We start from the raw sequence: 20,436 nt of genomic DNA, 5'->3' as shown, positions 1-20,436 counted from the left end.
CCCGAGAGATCAGAAAAAACACACCAGGCATTTATGTAAAAATAAGTGTATTTAAAGAAAGCATAAAACATAAACAGTTTCCATATCCAGAGCTCTGGATAGGCCCAAAAGCTTCTTACATAAACATATTTACAAGCTCATGCACATGGAGATGTGCAGAGCAGGAAGAGAGGACTGCTGGGCTGGAATGAAAGGCTGCAAAACAGAAACGGAAACCTTCTGGTAGCAAGTCCAGGCAAGTTTCCCCCAGGCAACGCAGCAGCTTTTTCTTATTTGGTCATCCTTCCCACACCCCAACCTGAGGACAATTAAATCATATAGGGATAATATGAAATTTCCTCAGAAAGCTTTCCATTCCTGAAAGGTATGAAGGACAGAATTGTACATTTGAAGGTTAAAATAATTATCTTGTATTCAGTGTGACTAGGGAATCCCTCAGTGTTTCTCAAGCCCCTATGAAATACCTGCCATTGTAGTATTTGGGCAAGAGAGTGTGTAAAAACTTGTCTATTAGGCCATCTACCCCCATTTTTCTAATTTACAGTAATAAGAAGCATTTGATTGCAGAATATGTGAATTACTATCTTCAATAATTTATGTACTTAGTACAGATAGTTGGGATACCGTATTTATAGCTGAGCAAGAAATCACTGCTTTATTTTTTCTATTGCCTTCTATAATTTCCCAGCCTCTTTTACATCTGCATTTGTAATCTTCCTTGTCAGACAATTTTATGGTACTTGTTACTTTGAAATTCCAGTGCTTTCTCCTATGAATTTCCTTCCTGCAATCCTATCATGTACTTCTGAAAGAGAAGTTTAAGCTTATCTGTCTTGTCATTGGCTGCCAGTAGTCGTTGATAAACTGAGATGGGTCTTTGTGCAATCAGCTGTAGTGTCTGCAGAGGAAAGGGGTCAAAAAAGTCTAGATGGCAGTCAAAAAAACTAAGTAGCACATAATTGAAGCCCCATGCTTTTGTGGGTGCTTGCAGTGTCAACATATGTAAAAGGGGGCAGGGCTTTGATCACACAGTCTCAACTCATCATGCCATTTTTTAACTTCTGCTCCTGCACCCAATAGTTGTTGATGGAAGTAAGTATGCATTTTTAGTCCCTAGGTCCAAATCAGCTTTACAAGGGAATTCAGTTCTCTCTTCCTCCCCATTCTCTAATTGCATGTTATCTTCAAAAGGTGTAAGTTCTTCACCTTCCTAGTCAAGCTCTACATATTTGTCAGAATTACAAGAATGCAACTCATTCATCCTGTCATTGGTGTTCATTTATTATAGGTCAGTTGATTCACTTAAGCAGCAGGTTTCTTCTCTATCACAAAGTCGACAAGTAACTGAATTGCATGATACTACTGCTATGTAGTATCATAGTCAATTATATATTTATGTACATTTATTCTTACTAATTTGTATTATAAACTCTGAGATGTTCCACTTTAAATTTAGGTAAGCAGAAAACATTACAGTACTATACCCAGTTTAATTGTGAGCCCCACTGACTTATAACCAGATATATATTGCATTCTGCCATAAAACTATGTAATCTTCAGTGAATGCTAGAATTAGAACTATCCTATATATAGCTATGTTCTGGATAGAAAGTAAGGATAGGTAATCCACATTTTAATACCATTCTTACTTGTAATATTAAACTTAGCAAGTTCCAATCCTAAAATCTTGAGTTATCCATGCTGCTGGTTTCTTTATGCTTGGAGAACACTGCAGGTTTTTTTAAAAAAGAAAAAACATCAGTTTGCACATCATTAGTGTACAGTATATGTGGGGATATCATATGGAGACAAAAGGAGGAGAAAAGGAAAATACAACTATTTTTATTTCTAATAATCCACGTCATATAAGAGGGAGGAAGAAACACAGAAGCTACATGACATTAAGAATGCTAGTCATAAGGCTGAATTTAGGATCAAAGTTCAGGATTCCATTCTTTTTTCTTCTCTACCGTCAATCATCTATTCAGGTCTTCCTTCATCTTTCTGGAATACTGTATGTAGGTGAAAAATAGAAATCGATATAAGTGTTCTTCACATATTAATGACAATGTAATCAGTACTTTTAAATGGTGCTTTCAGGATAATGTTAAATAATAAAAAGACAAAATGGGACTTCATAGTAACCCAAAGGTAACAGAATCCCACAAGAGCCATCCAATCTAGCAGTCCTGAAAAATAGTAAATGATAACCAAAGCCATAGCAGGGTCCTGAAGAATTAATAACTTTGACCTTGTACATCCCTCTTCTCACATCTACCAGGATGACAGAGGGTCTTTTGGGTTTTAAGTCTGATCTAAACAGCATCCTTCAATTTCTGAAAGCTACTACCCACCTCATTCTAGAACTTTTCAAGAGTGCAAGACTGCATAGATTCAACAATATTTGCCAACATCTGCAACAAGGTTGGCTTTCAAGAGCCTCACCATGCCCTCCCTCAAAGGGGTGTTTATTATTCCTCAAGTCCAAAATCCCAACCCTATCCATGCAGATTTTAAAAGCCAAGATGGGCAAGGATCTAATATATAGGTTGTAGACCTCTGTCTCTGGGAAGCTTGTCCTCATCCTCAGGTTGCTGAAACCAAAATATATTACAACAACAGAAACAACTGGCCAGTAGCATTCATCTGTAATATTAAAAAAAAAATTGTCCATATCAGCACAGATGCAGGCAATTTTAGCCTCAGCTGAAATGAGATGCAAATTGATCGTAACAAAGCTTTTTGGACACTGAGATTCTTTAGCATAAAGTCATTTCACTCTATCTACTGAGCATCATTTCAGTACATTGGTATAAAACTTTGTCCTAATCTCAACAGTGTAGGTTAGAAAATAGGCCCTCATGTATTGCTAAAATTCAGCACTAGACTGCTGAGATTCAGAACTAGGTAAGCAGGAAGCTAATTGCATATGCCAGATCTCAGCAGTTTCACGTTGTTTTGCTTGTGGCTATATTTCCCTACTGTCCGTTTCCCTCCATGATCCTTTGCCAACCTCATCTTGTAAGGAACCAATAAAAAGGAATGGAAAACTCAACACTGTCAGTATATGAGAGATAACTTTGAGTCCAGGTATAAATTCAAACTAAAATTAATGCATTTAATTTTAGTTTTAAAGAAGTACTTGTCAATATGTGATGTGTGGTTTATTTATGAATTTATTATTTAATTTTTATCCCACCTTTATTATTTTTATAAATAACTTGAGGTGGGGAACATACCTAATACTCCTTCCTCCTCCTGTTTTCCCCACGACAACAACCCTGTGAGGTGAGTTGGGCTGAGAGAGAGCGACTGGCCCAAGGTCACCCAGCCGGCTTTCAGGCCTAAGGCAGGACTAGAACTCTCAGTCACCTGGTTTCTAGCCCAGCACCTTAACCACTAGACCAAACTGATATTCTCTTATTCTAGGTTTTTAGTTTTGCTTTGTTTTGTATTTTAGAGGTGGAAGATGACCACGAGCATTACAAATAACCAAAATATGTTTTCTTTGAGTCTCTCCTTGAGAAAGAAGATCATTCAGTTCTATCGATGTTCTGAATTATTTTAATGTAAGGAATACCATTTTTAATGGTTAAGCAGTATCTCTGCTGCAGGAAGGTATGATTGTTTCACTCTCCCTCTCTGCTGCATGGCTTACAAGCATGTCATCTGCATGGTTGAATAAACTCCATCAAAAGCACATTATCCTCCTCCTTCTGTGGCCAGCTGCCTAATTGTATCTGCTCTAGCTGCATGCTGTTGGAGCACGATACCAATGAGAAACAAAAATGATAAATTGCTCCCTGCAACTGATAGCGATGATGGTAACTTTTAATTTCCTTTCCCCTAAGTGAGTTGGTTAGATTGCCTTTAACTGCTTTCAGAAGGTGCTGTGTAAATCAGTCAGTGATATATAATCTGGGCAAAATGTTTCTGAGAGAGAGATTTCAAGTAAATGAGGAAGTGGCTGTTATATTACCCCAAGAGTTGGTTTATCTTTAACCATAAGACTTAAAATGCAGGTTAGCAACTGAGTAAATTTGGAGTCTGGCGGCATCCTAGTTGAATATAAATAAATTGAAATAAAGTGAAATAAATAAATTACATGCTCACTGTGCTTTTAACGCTTATCTTTTTAATGCCTTTTAAGTAAAACGCGTCCCTCTGTAGGAATAGCGCAAGTAAGAATTCTGAAGGCTGAAAACAGTTTGGCATGTACAAAACATTATATTGACTCCCCACCCCCCACCCCGGTTATTGTGTTGCAGCTCTGCAATTGGCAACATTAAGGCTGCTGTTGTTGATTATGTCCATGCTGTCTGTAATAGATTTGGAAGGATCTCTAGATTGAGCCAACTAACTTAGCCTACATTTCGCTTGTGCATTAATTTAATGATCACATTTGCAGCTCTGGTGCTCCTCATTTTCCCCCCTGTACAGCTGGGGGAAGTACAGCAGTTTATGACCAGGAGAAATACAGGTTTTTTGTGCATTTTCACATCTCATTAACCTATTTACTCTCTTTTGCTTGCCTTTATTTGAAATGGCCCTCTTCAACATCCACACCAACTTTGTCTTGGAAATGCTGAAAATGTAAGGCAGAATAATTGACTTGGTTAAAGTGTCTGTCAACATAAAATAGCCTTTCAAAATGCAGGTCAGGCCAGAGTTTCAGTTCTATGTGACCAATCCCGTTGTGTTCATTTTCGATTTCCTAGTGGGTGCTATTCAGTATTGCTTGATCGACTGTTACACATATCCTAGAATTTATCATGAGTACTCATCTGAGCATCTAGAGATCTGCTGTCAAAGATGAACTGCAGAGATAGAGCAGGAGAGGCATAGGTAAGAATAGTTTATCTGTCAAAACTGAAGAAATAGCTCACAACGGTAAACCAATTCTCATGTGCTCTTTCAGTTAGTAGATAATTCTTCAAAAATCTCTAAAATGGTTGCAGAATTTTGTTCCGGCATATATATGGAAGGAAATTCTGGGTTTAAATAGGATTTAATAGGCTATTAGCTATTTTAAATTATTAATAATGTAGTTTTATTTATGCTTGGCTGTATCGGATAAGGTATGGAATTTTGCTCTGTGACTGTAAATAATTGTTTCAAAATTTGATTACAGAAATTCCTGAAATCCTTTCTAAAATGGAGAACATAAATTCAAACAGAAGTTAACAGAAAATTATAAAAACAAAAAATTAACAAAAATTACTCTAGGACAGATCAGTTTCCTTTTAAAAAAAAAAACTATTAGAGAGCAATCCTGAAGGAGGAAAGGAAATAGCATAATCTCTCATACTTGCAAAATCCTGCAAAGCTGCATGTAATGATATAGAGAGGAATGGATTAGTGTATGCCCACAAAGCTTTTTGTGAGTTTAATCGGGTCTATGGGAGTGGGGGAGAAGAAACAATCATCCCTGCCAGCAGCGAAGTGTTACTTTCTCATCCTAACCCTTCTCAGACAACCATTACTGTGTTAGACGTGGTGAAAAATCCTTTTGAAAAAGATCAACCTCTGTTTGGAACAAAGGTCTTGTACAATTGCAGATTTGGCAGCTAGCAGCATTGTAATTGACAAATACTGTGTGGCACCAGTCATCGTTCTAGTCACTTGATATTTCTGATATTGACAATTGACCACCTGTTACTTAATCAGATATTCCATGGAGCCATGATGCTGAGGTTGCTGCAGACCAACTGTCTAGAACAATGGAATTTGAAGAATCAGCTTTTGTTCTTTTAGTAGTTGTCTCCTTTAATTCCCTTTGCTTTAAACTGTGCATCTTTTGGCTGGCCCTAGTGTTTTAAGGGGAAAGATAAAGGAAAACAATTGTTTATATAAATCATAAATCATATTGTTAGAATTTGTAATACAAGTTCAAATTACCTTAATACTTAAAAAGTAGTTGCTTGTTTTGTTGTATTATATTTGGCCATTCAGAAATGATTGCCAACTGAATTAATGAAATGTCTAATTCTGCCATGTGGTGCCGTTTGACGGCTACTTCCACCAATGTTAGGCAGTTGCCAAAAAATTAAGTTCAGAATGCTGTAGGAGGTTAACTCATGCAAATTAGATCATGACTTAATTTTTGCTGTGGAAAAAGTAATATTGCACTTCAAGGATGTCTTGGGTCCAAATTGCAAAATACTGAAAGAATCCAGCATAAATAATAAATGCATAGCTACAGTGAAACTTGTCACCATTATCACTAGATTCAATTAATGCAGTGAACTCTGTGTGTGCCTGCCTTGCGAGACTTGGTCAAAAATATTCAGAGATCCTTCATGGGTTGAAAGCTAGGTACGCTGAGGATTGCTTTCTCCAGTCAGAGTTGACTTGTCTAAGACAGTTATCTGTGAGAAACTGCTTGTAGTACCCATCACTGGAAAGAGAGGAGGCTGAAACCAGGAAACATGACTTTATATTTGTACCATGGGCATTCCAGATGATGTGATCGTGTTTTAATTTTGTAAACTGCTGACTGTTGTCGATATGTGGTATCTATCAATTAGTTAATTAATTAAAATGTAGCAGGTAGAAAGTTGAACCTAGCCAACTGTTGAGATAATCTGAAGCTCTTTATTACTTTATTATTCTGGTGTCTGAGCCAGAATAATTGTATACCCTTGACTGAAGATTGGTACACTCCTTCTGTCTGGGATGGTCGTCCTCTTCCACCGAGCACGCAGCTTCGGGAGGGACATACATGGAATGGTGAGGGAGGAAGGGGACACCCACCTAGCTAGCCAGATCAGCCGAATCAATCCTGGAGATCAGTGGGGTGACAGATGTCACATCCAGATCGCCCTCACACCCTGAGCCAGAATAATAATGTTTATTATCAAACCTTCAAAATGCCTAGTGCTAGAATATTGTGATTTCTCCCAAATGAACTCTTAGAAATTGTTTTTTTTAAAAATTAATATTTCTCATGATCTAGGCTTAAATATCAATCTGGTGCAATGCAGGAAACACTCCATTTTGTAGATCTCAATTGTTAAGCTTTTCTCGGTATCTTTGGTAAAAGAAAACTGAATGACTAAACCATTAACTTCCTAGTCTGAAAGCTTTATAGGACACAACACAATCTATATTAACCTTTTGATACTATTTATGCTTAAATGTTCAAGTTAATTCCTGCCTTCATTAGTGATTTGTAACTATATTTGGCAGCTAGCTATTCCAAAAGAAAAACATACAATCCAATCTAAGAATTTTGCTAAATAATGCAGAGAGTGGAAAGTGCATTCCATCACTTGGGGGTGACAAGGAAAAAAATAACAATAGAAAACTGACACTTTCTTAACAGTTTTATTAACCTGTTTGAACCTATCTTGCAATTTTTGACAATCTTTGACAATTATATAAATGGATATCCCACTTCCCCTTTTTATATTTCATTAGGTTTAACTGTATGTATGTGTATGTGTATGTGTGTGTGTGTGTGTACACACACACACACACACACACAGTATATATATATAGCCTAGGAGAGTAATGAGTATGTATTTATGTATTTGACTTATATGGCCACATTCACATCTTATGAAACCCAACTATGGGTGGCTCACAACATTAATAAAAATCAAAGACAGCAAACTCAAAAAACCTGGCACCTAACCAACAATCTCTAATCCATTGAACATTATAATCCCAAGGCTCCAACGTTACTCTGTCCCAGTGCCTGGGGGAAAAGCCAACCCCATACAGCATTCCGGAAAGATGAAAGGGTGGGGGCCTGCTGGATACTAGCGGGAGGGTGTTCCCCAGGGCAGGCGCTGCTGTAGAAAAATCACACTTCCTAGATCCCACACTGCTGGTATTTTGAAGGCCTTTGGCAAGGGGAAATGAAGCCCCCTTTGGATTGTGTGGGTTTGTTTGTTTCTTCGTTTTATTCTGGTTCTTTTTTGTTGTCCTTGCCATCTTTTATTCTTCATTTTTGTTCATTTTTGTACTTTTTCTTGTTTTTAATGTTTTTAACCACTCAGAGTCATTGGGGGTCAGGTGGCATATAAATTTAAATAAATAAATGGCAGCATTTGAGAAAGAGACCTGGAGCATGCCCAGCCTACCTAACCTGGTAGAGTAGGCAGATACCCTCATGGAAATGCAGTCCCACAAATAACCTGGCCCTGTGCCATGTACAGCTATAAAGGTAATAACCACCTTGAATTGGGTAATGGGCAGAAGGAATAACAACAGTCAGATAAAAGAAATCTGAGCCCGGGCCATAATTGTAATCTGAGAAAGCATCTTGGACAAGAGCCTCTCTAGTTCTCAAGAGGATAAAGGGAGGGAGGGGGGAACTGCATTCAGACTTGCAAGCTTTTTACTATAACCTCATAGTTAAAGCAGTATTAGCATGCATGACTTTGGTTTCCTAATCTGGTCTACCTTAAAGGGCTGACAAATTGCACTTGGAAAGATACTGGGAACCAGTGCAGCTCATATAACAGTGGTGTGATAATGGGCAAACCAAAGGCATATAACACCACATGCCATCGTATTCCAGTCCAGCTGTAACTTCCAGCTGGTCTTCAAGGGCAGCACCGTGTAGAGTGCATTGCAGTAGTCCAACTAAGAAGTGTCCAAGGCATGAGTGCCTGTGAGCAAGGCCTCCCAGACCAACCATGGGCACAACTGGTGCACAAGATGTATCTGTGCAAAGGCTCCCCTAGTGATGGCTGCCACCATCCAGGAGCTGCAAGTCCAGGAAGATCCCCAAATTGCACACGAGCTCTGTCTAGGGAAGTGCTATGCTGTCAAGAATCAAAGATGACAAATCACCAGCTCCAGGGGGGCCAAAAACACAAAGCAATTCAGTCTTGTTAAGGTTGAGTCAGAGCCAGTTCTTCCCCACTGGTCAGCACTGAAACAGTATTGATACAGGCTTGATTGTGGAATGTAGTATAGGCTTTCTTAATGCTCTTCCTTCATGAACCTTTCTTCTCAAATTCAAATATCTTGGAAAAAGGTGGCCATCACTCTCTGCCCACCAAAAAGCATATGTAATGAGCTTAAGAGTAACCTTGAGGAACAGGAAGAAGAGCAGCAGATAAAAGACATTTGAGTCTGAGGCAGAAATGTAATTTGAGAAAGCATCTCAGGCTAGACCCTCCCTAGTTCTCCTGAAGATATAGGGAGGAAGTGGGGATGCACATTCAGACTTGCAAGATTTTGTTACTGTAACATAATAAAAATAGTATTAGCACATATGACTTTGTTTTCCTAGTCTGGTCTACGTTGAAGGGCTGAAGCATGGGAGAGACCAAAGGAGCAGATGGGGAAAGACAGATTCAGTGGATTCTTAAAGAAGTTGCTGAATAATCTGGAATTTAGACAATAGGAACCCTTTGCCCTGGCCAGTTGCTAACAGGCTGGTGCCTAGATTGGGTGAATAGTGGTCATTTTGGTTTACTAACTAGACAGCTGCAGTATTTTGCTTTTCCTTTTCCAGCAGGGAGCGGAGCAAAGCAGCTTCTTTTAGAACTTATGTTTTTCTGCTGCTTTACATTAAGGAGGAAAGGGAAATAGGTGTGCATGAGTGTACATGTGGAGGCAAAAATCAAGTGAAACAGGAAGGCCTGAAAACAAAAGGGGGAGAAATGATGTGACATGGGCAAGGGAAGACTTGAAAGGAAGACAAGGTGAGGGAACAACTTTTCTATTCCTGTGACCAGGCTGGGCTGCAAAGCTGAGTTTATGTGACTGTTGCTTTTGAGAATTAGAGAAATGCAACCAGCATATATAACAGTTATATAACAGTTTGCCTTTTCTATTTTGCTTTCTTGATTTCAAGCTCTTTACTTTGTCATGAATTACAGAACGAGATTAATCCAATAGAGTATCATATTATTTTGCATTTGCACAATTTTGTCACAAGATTGCTCCCTCAATCACCATCAAAGTAAAGCTTAAGCAGAAGATCATAGAAGATCACAGGTTTGGCCCGTTCCAGGGTGGCATGGCACAAAAATATGAATCATAAGCATGGATCATTATGGAGCTTGTTGTATTTCAAGAAGTCCCCTAAATCACCAGCAAATCACAATTCATTTTCATGCACATATTTTCTGTGGTTCGATATGGATCAGTGAGGTTCCATATACAAAGTCAGAAGATGCATGTTCCAGTCTTGTTTTTGGACTATATCACTGGGCGAGACAGGAGACTTGGTTTTTCTGGTATTTGATGATATACGATCTGAGGTAGTTTCGAAGACTGTGCCCGCCAGTCCTATTTGGGACATAAACAACGGTTTAAAAAAAGCATTTGAAAGAAGGCAGGAGTGTGAAAAATGGTCTTTTAGAAAACTTTGTGTTGTATTTTCAGCATTTTAAACCTTAACTTGGATTGTATCTTTTTAGTCCCTCCCACCAATATAGTGGGCTGGTGTCTGTTAGTGGGGGTGGGTGTAATAGGCTTTAACCTATTCAGTGAGTCTAGTAAACTAAAATTCGTGTATGCTGTTTTGTTTTCCCTTTAATTCAGGCAATTGCTGGATATTTTGATGTGCATTTTGAGAAGAATTGTAACAAACAAGTAAGTATTGGAAAGCTACATGTTCAAAATTAATTGTAAAATATATTTTATATGTTGCCAGTTTTTTGCTTTAAGGTGTTTGGAAATAAGCCCGTTTGGTATAGCAAACATTTAATATGTGTGTGGTTGTGTAATGAATTAATGACGCATGTTGTTTAGTCTTGTACTTTATCAGGGATCTCTGAATTTTGTTACTGCAGATACTGCTTTCAACTAGTCCCTGTTGTACCAAGACACACTGGAAACAAACAATGTTTTTTCTGGAGAACCCAATTTCTGTTGAAGAAGGTATATATTTTTGCATCTCGTTAGACTTTTCAGAACAGATTGGATGTTAGTAAATCCACATACAAAATTGTCTCAGAAGCTTAACTCTGTGCTGCCACTATTTCCATTTTGCCTTTGATTGTAGCTCATGTGAAAGTTATTTTAATACTGATCCAGGATTTCTAAGATTCTGGATGGAAATACTCAGCCTACTATGGGTGAGCTTGAAAAGGCAGGGTCAAATCTGGTTAGATTGGAGACTACCAGGAAACTGGAGGCTAGACTGGAAAGTTGAAATAACACCCTAGAAGAAGGAGACAATGACAAACCACTTCCTTATCATTGCCAAAAAAAGTAAATGTCTATATCCACGTAAGCACAAAAAGTTGACTCAACTCAAGCAAGTGTTTACCTTTTTTCTAGGACTCTGCAACTTCAAGTTATGCATAGGAATTAGTTTTTACATTACCATTAGAAACACAAATAGTTAATATGCACATCAGTATCTTGAGCAATGGAAAAACAGGCTCCCTTTTCACAAGGAGAGGGAAAAATGGCAAATAAAGTATTTGACAAATACTTTAACTTTTTAAGAAGGATTTTAATCTAAATTGGAAGCAGGGGCACATATTCTGATAGAGAAGTGCTAGGGGGTATGTGGGGGAGATGGGCAGTGATAAAGTTTGATAAATAAATTAAATAAAAATAAACATCTGTGGCTAATAATGGAGGGGGTACAAGGGAGACATTTAGAAGTTCTCAACATGATGTAGGGAAACTAATAAACTGTATAAACTGTAACATTCCCAGGTTTCCCACTGTCTGCAGACCTGTGCAGGAGTTTGGGCAACAAACAAACAAATTAGAAATCCTAACAGGAACATAGTTATGACCTGATAAATATCATGGAAATCTGATGGGGAAAGAGACATTGTTAGAACTTAGAACTCAGTGAAAGACATTTTTTTCAAAAGAAGAAAACCCAACCAAAAAATGTAGGTGGAGTGGCTTTCTGTATAAAGAAGCTGTATATGTGTGAAGAAATGTGTGGTCTCAGATATGGGTCTTGTTAAGAGAGAGAGAATGTAATGTAGTGGTTAAGGCACCAGGCTAGAGCCCAGGAGATCATGAGTTCTAGTCCTGTCTTAGGCTCAAAGCCAGCTGGGTGACCTTGGGCCAGTCGCTTTCTCTCAGCCCTAAGAAGGAAGAAATGGCAAACCACCTCCAAAAACCCTTGCCAAGAAAACTACAGGGACTAGTCCAGGCAGTCACTGGGAGTAAAACTGACGCAAAGGCACCCCTCCCCTCCAAAGGGTCTTGTTGCAAAAGCAGAAAATAAAAAAGATACCATAATGGGAGCTTAATACAGGCTGCCTAGGCAGGCAGGCAATATGGATGATGTATTCCTAAATCAGCTCATCAAATTCTCAAGAGCTGTAGTGGTAACAAGAGACCAACCATCCCTCATATCTGCTGGAAAACTAGTTCAGCTAGGAATAGGAGGTCCAACAGATTCCAAGTTTTTCTTGATGGCTGTTTCAGAAGGTGGAAGAAGAAAGAAAAGGTTTGGCTATCCTGGACCTAATCCTGACCAATAGAAAGAAATTGGTTGATGTAATGAAGGTGTTGGGTACCTTGGCAAAAGTAACCATATCATTCTTCAGTTCAGGATAACTAGGGGAAATGCTGAGGAAAGTCAGCCATGTATCTTAGACTTCAGGAAAGCAGATTTTAATAAACTTGGACTAAAGGTGGGCTGCTTGCAGTGGCTCAAAATCCTTATCCTAAGGGATAAATGGGCCAGAAATGGGTAGAAGATTATGAAAAATGAAATAGTGAAAGTGTATGAAATTGATGCAAGTGATCCCCATGAGACTGAAAACCTTTAAGAGCCTGTATGGATGAATAGCAAGCTCACTGACGAGCGAAGAAGCACAATGATGATGTATCAGAAATAGAAGAGGGACTAATAATTAAGGAGGAATGGAAATGGTATCTTGAGCCTGTAGGGATGGAGTCAGGAATATCAAAGAATGAGATAAGGCCGGCACACAATACAAGATACAGTCATAGTGAGTGGTTGTCAGGGTATGTCCAAAGTAAAAAAAGAGTAAATGAGGCAGTTGGTCTACAGTATTGCACCAGAGTGATGAAGTAAAAATAGGAATAGGGAGAGGGTGGAACTGCTTAACCCTTCAGTTGCATCTGTCTTCTCACAAAAGAGAGTGAAAGCCTTTTTTAACTTGGTTAAAAAAACGGGATGGGGGATGCAGCTAAAGATTAATAAAGGTGTAGTAAGAATCCATCTTACTACCTTCCATGAATTTCGGACTCCAGGGCCAGACAAATCACATACCATTTGACAGAAGTGATCTCAGCACTGTTGACTGTAATACTGGAAAATGCCCATAGAACTGGCGAGGTATTAGAAGAGCAAACATAGTCCCAGTATTCAGAAAAGGCAGTAGAGAGGCTCTAGGGAATGACAGACGAGTTAGCTGGATGCCTAGTAACAGGCTAAGAGAGATTGCCAATCAGCATCCCTACGAGCTGTTTGAAAAGTTATTGCTACCTGAAAACAGCGTGGATTTGCAAAAAATTCTGTCGAACAAGCCTTACCCCTTTCTCTTTCAGAAGGAATCACTTGGGAGATCAAGGGAATGTGGAGGACATAGCACATCATAATCTCAGTAAAGCTCTCCTTATACTTTTTAAGGACAAGATGGATGATGTGGGCTAGAGGGTAATGTGGCTCAGTAGATTTTGCGGTTGGTTGAACCAACACACCAAAGGTTTTTAATAAATGATTCCGTAGTGACTGAGTAGGATCCCCAAGACTCTGTCTTCAGACCAGTGCTTTTCAATAGCTTTATAAATAGGATGGAATAGAAGGCATGCTAATCAGATTTGAAGATGCTACCAAACTGGGAGGGTTGACTTACACCGTAGAGGACAAAAAAACCCCCACAATTCAGAATGACCTCAACAGGGTTAAATATTGGGCCAAATCCAAAAGGATGATGTTTGGTATTAACAATTATAAGGTATCAACGTTAAATGTATAGATACAGGACTGGAGAAACATGCTTTGGCAGCAGAAGTTGCTAGGAGTACTAGTGAGACACCAGCTAAATATGGCAAACGATGTGGTGTAGTAGCTAAAGAGGTTAGTGCCATCTTGGGTCACATTAACAGAAGCATTATGCCCAGATCACAGGAGGTGACAGTTCCATTGTTCTCTATGCTGGTTAAGCTGCACTACTGTTTCTATTCTAGGCACCACACTTTAAAAAGAATATGAAGAAGCTGGTGCAGACTCAGAGAACTAGCATGATGATTAGCCATCCAGCAGCCAAGCTGTATGAGGAGTATTTAAAGAATGTGAACGTGTTTAGCTTACAAAAGAGAAGAAGAGGAGACACACCATAGTAGTCTACAAATAACTAAAAAGCTGTCGTGCACAGGGGGGCATATATGTTCCCTGTTAAAACCACAAGCCAAGTGTGTTGAAATTAACAGGAGATTCAGGCTGAATATTGGAAGGGATTTCTGAACAGTCTGCCTAGAACAGTGATGGACTCCCTCACTGGAGGTTTACAAAGGGACTGGGTGGCCACCTTTTGGGGATGGCTTAATAGATTTCCTGCTCTTGCAGAAGTTTGGACCATGTGACCCGCAAGGTCCTGTGCAACACATTCTGTACTTCTGTGTACAGAAGGCTAATGGTTAATCAGATTTTAACCAGCATATGGATTAGGTGATAGTTAGTTTGCCGCACAAGAGGTACTACTTCTACATAAACATTTATTTACAGTAATTACCATTTGTTATATCTCCATCAGGCAAACTAAAATAATCCAGACAAAATGAGGTTCATGTTTTCTGATTCTTTATTTTCATAGATCAGTTGTGAGATTAATTTAATCTGTTTATAGTATGCAGCTTTTGTAATTTGAAGGTTTTTGGTTTTGTCTAGAAAGGGCATCTTGTGAAGTCACAGGACCATTTGACCCTGCAGCAAAAGTGCCAAAGTATTTACAAGGGGCACTTGTGAAAGTGTGTTAGCACAAGCAAAGTACCCTTCCTCAAACTCCTGTTCTGTGTCAACACCATTGTTAATTTCATGCCATTCCTTTTCTCTACGAGGTCAAGGCAGTGTGCTTTTCAAAATGTACTTTGCATAGCTGATGACAAGAGATATGAGCAAGTGATGCTCCAGAATGCAACAATGGTAGAGAGTGAGATTCAACAGAACACTGTCACTATGCTTCATTTGTTCTCAATACCTTGCTGCAGGGCTAAATGAGTGAAGAAAGGCCCGTCTAATATTTCACAGACAAGGGAAACTATATTTTTCTTGAAGGGCATTTTTGAAATCAGAGTCTTGAATAACAGAAATACATACCACCAATTTGACACAGCTATTGCCTGAATATGCAGTGGTTTTTCAAAATGAAAGTTTATACTAATCTTAGCTAATTTTTCCCTAGCTCTTAATATTGTTTTTCTTTTCCAAAAGAAAAAGATATTCTCCAACATTCTCTGTTTCTGCCTTGTCTGACAGAATATGATTTCCACTAACTGTAAATGTATATAACTTATCTTGAAATAATTTGTTAAAAGGCTTTTTTTTTTTGGCACTGACTTACTGAATTAAGCTGAAAGTCGAAGTCCTTATGCCAGCAAATTCTATTAGCAATAAAATAGCACAACTGCACCGTTTATGTTTTGATGGTGCCTTGCAGTATGATTTCCTGCACTGACTTTAAGGTTGTCAACAGCAGCCATGAGCAATCAAAATATTTTAAAGAGGGCATTTTACTGAAGGCTACTTCATTCTCGATGGTTTAATTTAGTTCAGTAAGATCAGTAAAAATATGCACTCAGTGATGTAAATATATGTGGGTAGTAAGATTTATTTGGCCAGAAAGTATGAAAATCTTATATGAGACAGCCTTCTTTACAGACTGTTAGCTAATGTTTGAAGTTTTGATTGATTTCAATAAGCACACTCAAAAATAGTCACTTTTTAATTTGAAATTTAAAATCAAAGCATAGAAACAAGGGGCACATTTAGGAGCACATTCCCAAATTGAATCTGAGATATAGAACATGCAAAGCAGGTAACTCAAGACCATGGCTTACTGGTGATGGGCCAGTTGACATGTCCTAGATATGGCATATTTATACTTGCTGTTTCTGGAGGCTTACTGTTAGTAATCTTGTTACTTGGAACCATTTCTCATCTTGTGGTTCAGCAATATAATTACTTTTAGCCCTTAGCTGCCAAAAAGATCATGCAGTATGTCTGTAGGTAACATTTCCATTGAAGTAAAAAGCTCAACAGTGAGGATTGCTATAATGTGATCAGCCATAGAACCAGGCCTCTGAGGGGTAAAAAAGTAATAATTATAACTGCGTGCTTCTCTGGAAGATTTGTTAAAGGCAGATCAGACTTCATTTTCTCTGAAGGAAGAACGTCAGTTCCATGGGAGCAGGATAATGAATTCAGTCTTGATCAAACTACATTGTGACTTGTATCTTGCATGCTTCTTCCTGAGCATAGGTGATGCAGCCTTGGAAGGCATTCCCTGTGCTGTGTAGAGCAGCGAAGCTGTTGAGAGCACATCAGTCATTTTATTTCTCCATGGCATTGATTAATTGGCCTGATATTCTTCCCTGTTCTGATTGCGCTGCCATTGCTTTAGTTCACGAACAGAAATGGTGGCGCACAAAAGATTTGATGTGGCCCATTGGGGCGAGAAGCAGGTAAAGATCTGCCTCATGACAATGAATGAAGCTGATTGTCTGGGTCGCTTAATACAATTAGCTTGGTTATAAATAACAGAGGGCTGCCCTGATTGAAAACTGTAGTGGATTCTTATAGAAATGCTGTTTCCTAGATTTCACAAATTCATCATCAGTGTTGCTTTAAAAAGCAGGTTTAATCCCTTTTTGCATAATTAAACTGAGACTGTGTGTGCTGATAAAATAATCTGGGGTAGAATTACAGTTGCAGGTTAACAAGCAAACAAGACATTTTTAGAAAACTACTAGCATTTCTCAGCTAACAATTGTTTTTGCTATAGGTATTTTGAAGTAAGTGTCATCAGGTCTTGTTATACCTATCAGAAAATTAATGGATTCAGTTATAAAAGCAAGACTACCTCATCCTTATGTCCACGGAAGTTTGCTACATCTTTTACCAATTGCGGTAGCATGTGTCATGCTAAGTTAAATATTCACATATATTTAACATGTGCAATACTATCTTCAGTAGTAGTGTAGGGTTTTTTTCTGTTTTGTTTTATTTCAGTCACCTAAATTAATAAAAGAACTGGAAACTTCTACTTCCAAGATAATTTACCATTCCTGAAGCTTTGTTGTTTTGAGTAAGCTATAAACAGCTTCTTAACAGCAAATATATATTGTGTTTTATAGCTATTTATATTGCTTTTTTAATTCTGTTCATTGCCCATCGTCACTTTGACAAGAGGGAAGGCCATACAAATACAAATACTGTAAATAAATTCCTCAAAGAATTGAGTCATCCAAGTTAAGCTGAAATCTAAAGAGATATGTGGGAAGGCAGGATGTTATTGGTGTAAGGTCAACATAACCAAAGCTAATCAAGAGAAATCTTACCAAGAATGATCAGAACCTCACCATGTGATATAAAATTAATATTGTGGTAATAGTCAAGCAGGTTTATCGTTCCTAGTGATAGGTGGCTGTTTTATTTTCCTTGTTATTTTTATTTTATTTTTAATTTATTTGTAAGTCTCTAAAAGACTTTTGGGAATAGAATGACATAATTTGCAGCAGAAATAAATATATTTATTTATTAATACTACAGGAAAAAAAATAGTAATGTTCCTTAAGAATGAACATTTGCATTCCTTTCAATATGTGCCATCACCCCACCCCACCTCCATTTTCTGTGGGGTGTTCTCTAAGCCTCTGGGTAGATTTGGGGAGAGATGCTGCAAGAGGTAGGGACTTCAATCAGCCAATAGTATCTGTCTGCTCAGCAGAAAGACATTTTTGGGTGCAGGACTTAAAAACTTTGCCTTTTTGTTTTGTTTCTGTAGGTGAAGCGCTGAAAGGAAAGATAACAATACACAGAAACCGAAAAGATCCCCGCGCCCTCATTGTAACTCTTTCAGTTAAAAATGTGAAACAAATGTACAGTCTTCAGTGAGCGGTGCTCCACAACCAGCTTGAGAAGCATAGTTCAGTTACCAGAAGTAACTTTTTGAAGCAGAGAAATCTGGATAAAATTTAAGCTCATTTGGTTCCACTTCCAATAAAGGTTTGGTGTCCCCCTCCCACCCCTGACATGCAAATGATAGTTGACCTGCTATATGAGACTACTGACTGTGCTCAGCAATCAGTTAAGTTGTCTTCTTCTGTCTTAAGAAGTTTTTCTCTTTTGCATGGGAATCCATTAGTAGAGCAGCAGTCTTCTGCCCAATCTCTGAACTTTCAGTCAATGTAAGAATACAGTGCAATAGAAATACATTGCAGGTCTGCATGTAGAAGTAACACCACTTCTAGAATTATTTTTAGGAATAGTTCATATTATCAGGTGGAATCCAGAATTTATTTCTGCAGTGGTGGAATCTCCTGGAGAGTTTTCTGTCCAGGAGGAAGAAAGGAAGGGTTTCTCTTGTCACCTCTGCAGGCCTTCTTATCACCACTTCAACTCTTATGGAGAGTCTTTAGAGCAGGTTTTTGAGAACCCCTGGGATTTTCTGGCAGCATGATTCTTCCTCTGGATCAAAATCATTAACTTCGCAAGCAACGAGAGCCTGTCTGTCTGCAGGAAGCAAGATGCAGGTTCAACATAATCATAAAAATCTGAAGACACAAAAATAGGGCTAACTCAATACAAGACTGTTTGGGTTTGACTGCCTTCAGCTACACATAGGGAATAATTAGCTTTTGCATAAATTATTTTTATAAAAACAGTTTCAAGATAAATTCATTTCTTGGTCTTTGGACTTCAAATGTACATATTATTAGATGGTAATATTTTTAAAATATTAAAAGTGGAATACAACAACTTGCTGTTATTGTTGTTATAATCGCCATCACCTGAGTCATCTTTCTGCCTAGAGGGCATTCCAGATGACTAACAATTAAAGAAAATAGGCTATTTGCATCAGTTCAGAATACCATAGATAATTTTTCACATTGTTGTTCAACCTTAGTACTGCTTTAGGTATACTCTCCCCATTTTTAAGATTTTCAGATCTTTAAAAAAAACCAGGTGAAATCCCAACAAGACAGAATTGCTGTTTGCTCAAAACCAGACTTTTCCTCTGCTGCTTCTAACTGGATGGGATGATATCCCTCCCTTCCCTAAAAGGAGTGTGTCCGTGGTATGTATATCTTTCCTGGCCTCAGGGACAGGGACAGACTGTGACCAAGGGACCTTCGCTCATCTACTGGTGTGCTAGTTCTGGCCATATCTGGGACAAGAGGTTCTGGTGACTAACTCATTCCTTCCTCACACCAGGATGGACTACTGCAATGCACCCTATATGAGATTACCTTTGAGGACTATTTAGAAACAACAGTGGATACAAAATGTAGCTGCCCACATGTGAGAATTGCATCAGCCTTGTTACACCAATACTGTGGGTGCTGCACTGTTTGCCAGTAGGTTTCTGGGTACAATTCTGTGTGTTCTGTTTTTAAAAGTCCTACATGGCTTGGCTCCTAGCTACCTTTGGGACAGCTTTCTCTTGATAGTGCCCTCCTTTTCCGGTGCACTCATTATAGCTGGGATGGTGATCTGTTCCAAATGAAAGAGGTGAAATCAGTGTGGTCCAGAGGTGGGGTCTCTTAGTTATCCCTCTGAGGCTAGATTGGTACAGATTTTAATATCCTGCAAAGCAGTAAAAACTGAGTTCTGTAGGGTCTTGGGACTTAAGGTGACCTATATTGATCAAGCCCATAATTAGCATATTTAAGCATAATACTACTTTTTACTGCATTTTTTTCTTTTATGGATGATCACAGTTAATAGGCATATTCTTGGAGAAACTGTATAATTCGATATACTTCAAAGAACTGTTAAGACCATAATCCTATGGTCAGTTTCTGCAATCAGTGCAATCCTTGCAATCAGTGAGATTTACAATTGCTTTGACTTGTATCTGTGTGTAAGAGGAACATTCCATAACACTCTTTAAAAGATCTCTCCTAGTCATAATTGGATTGAAGCCAGAAAAAAGGGGGTGGGCAGAAATCTGTAGTGGCCTGAAAAGCTTTTCTAAGGAGGGCTGAATGGAGGAGAATGTGCCAAGGAGATTAAAGGAGATTCCCTCAAAATGTGAGGCTTTGCCACTCAGCAGAGACTTTACTGCCTCCCTCCCTACCCAAGTTTCTATTAGAAGAAAGGATCAGAGAAAGGCTTTTTATTGGAACCAGCCATCATCAAGATGGATATACAGGAGCCTTCAGGTGACCGGCCCTGCCCTCTCGGGACATTCAGCCTCCATAAGAATTTCTTTTTAGTTTCATAGATCATTTTTCAGTTGGCTGACACCATTAAGCATGTTAACTCTGTGACTTTGCCTTGTGTCAAATGTTTTATAATAAAAG

General features: G+C 38.6%; 1 protein-coding gene across 1 annotated transcript in view; it reads left to right on the top strand.

Moving 5' to 3' along the window:
* PRMT3 (protein arginine methyltransferase 3) overlaps positions 1-18,889 on the top strand; it is a 75,174-nt gene extending 56,285 nt beyond the window's left edge. The window contains exons 14-16 of the mRNA XM_063289574.1: positions 10,507-10,557; positions 10,758-10,845; positions 17,916-18,889. Of these exons, the coding sequence (XP_063145644.1) occupies positions 10,507-10,557; positions 10,758-10,845; positions 17,916-18,025 (249 nt within the window). The 3' untranslated portion in view covers positions 18,026-18,889. The remainder of the gene's footprint in view (positions 1-10,506; positions 10,558-10,757; positions 10,846-17,915) is intronic.
* The last annotated feature ends 1,547 nt before the right edge of the window (positions 18,890-20,436 follow it).

The sequence above is a fragment of the Candoia aspera genome, chromosome 1, assembly GCF_035149785.1.
Source record: "Candoia aspera isolate rCanAsp1 chromosome 1, rCanAsp1.hap2, whole genome shotgun sequence".
Classification (NCBI taxonomy): Eukaryota; Metazoa; Chordata; class Lepidosauria; order Squamata; family Boidae; genus Candoia; species Candoia aspera.
The sequence above is the reverse complement of the archived record's forward strand: the minus strand, read 5'-3'. Positions and strand labels throughout refer to the sequence as shown.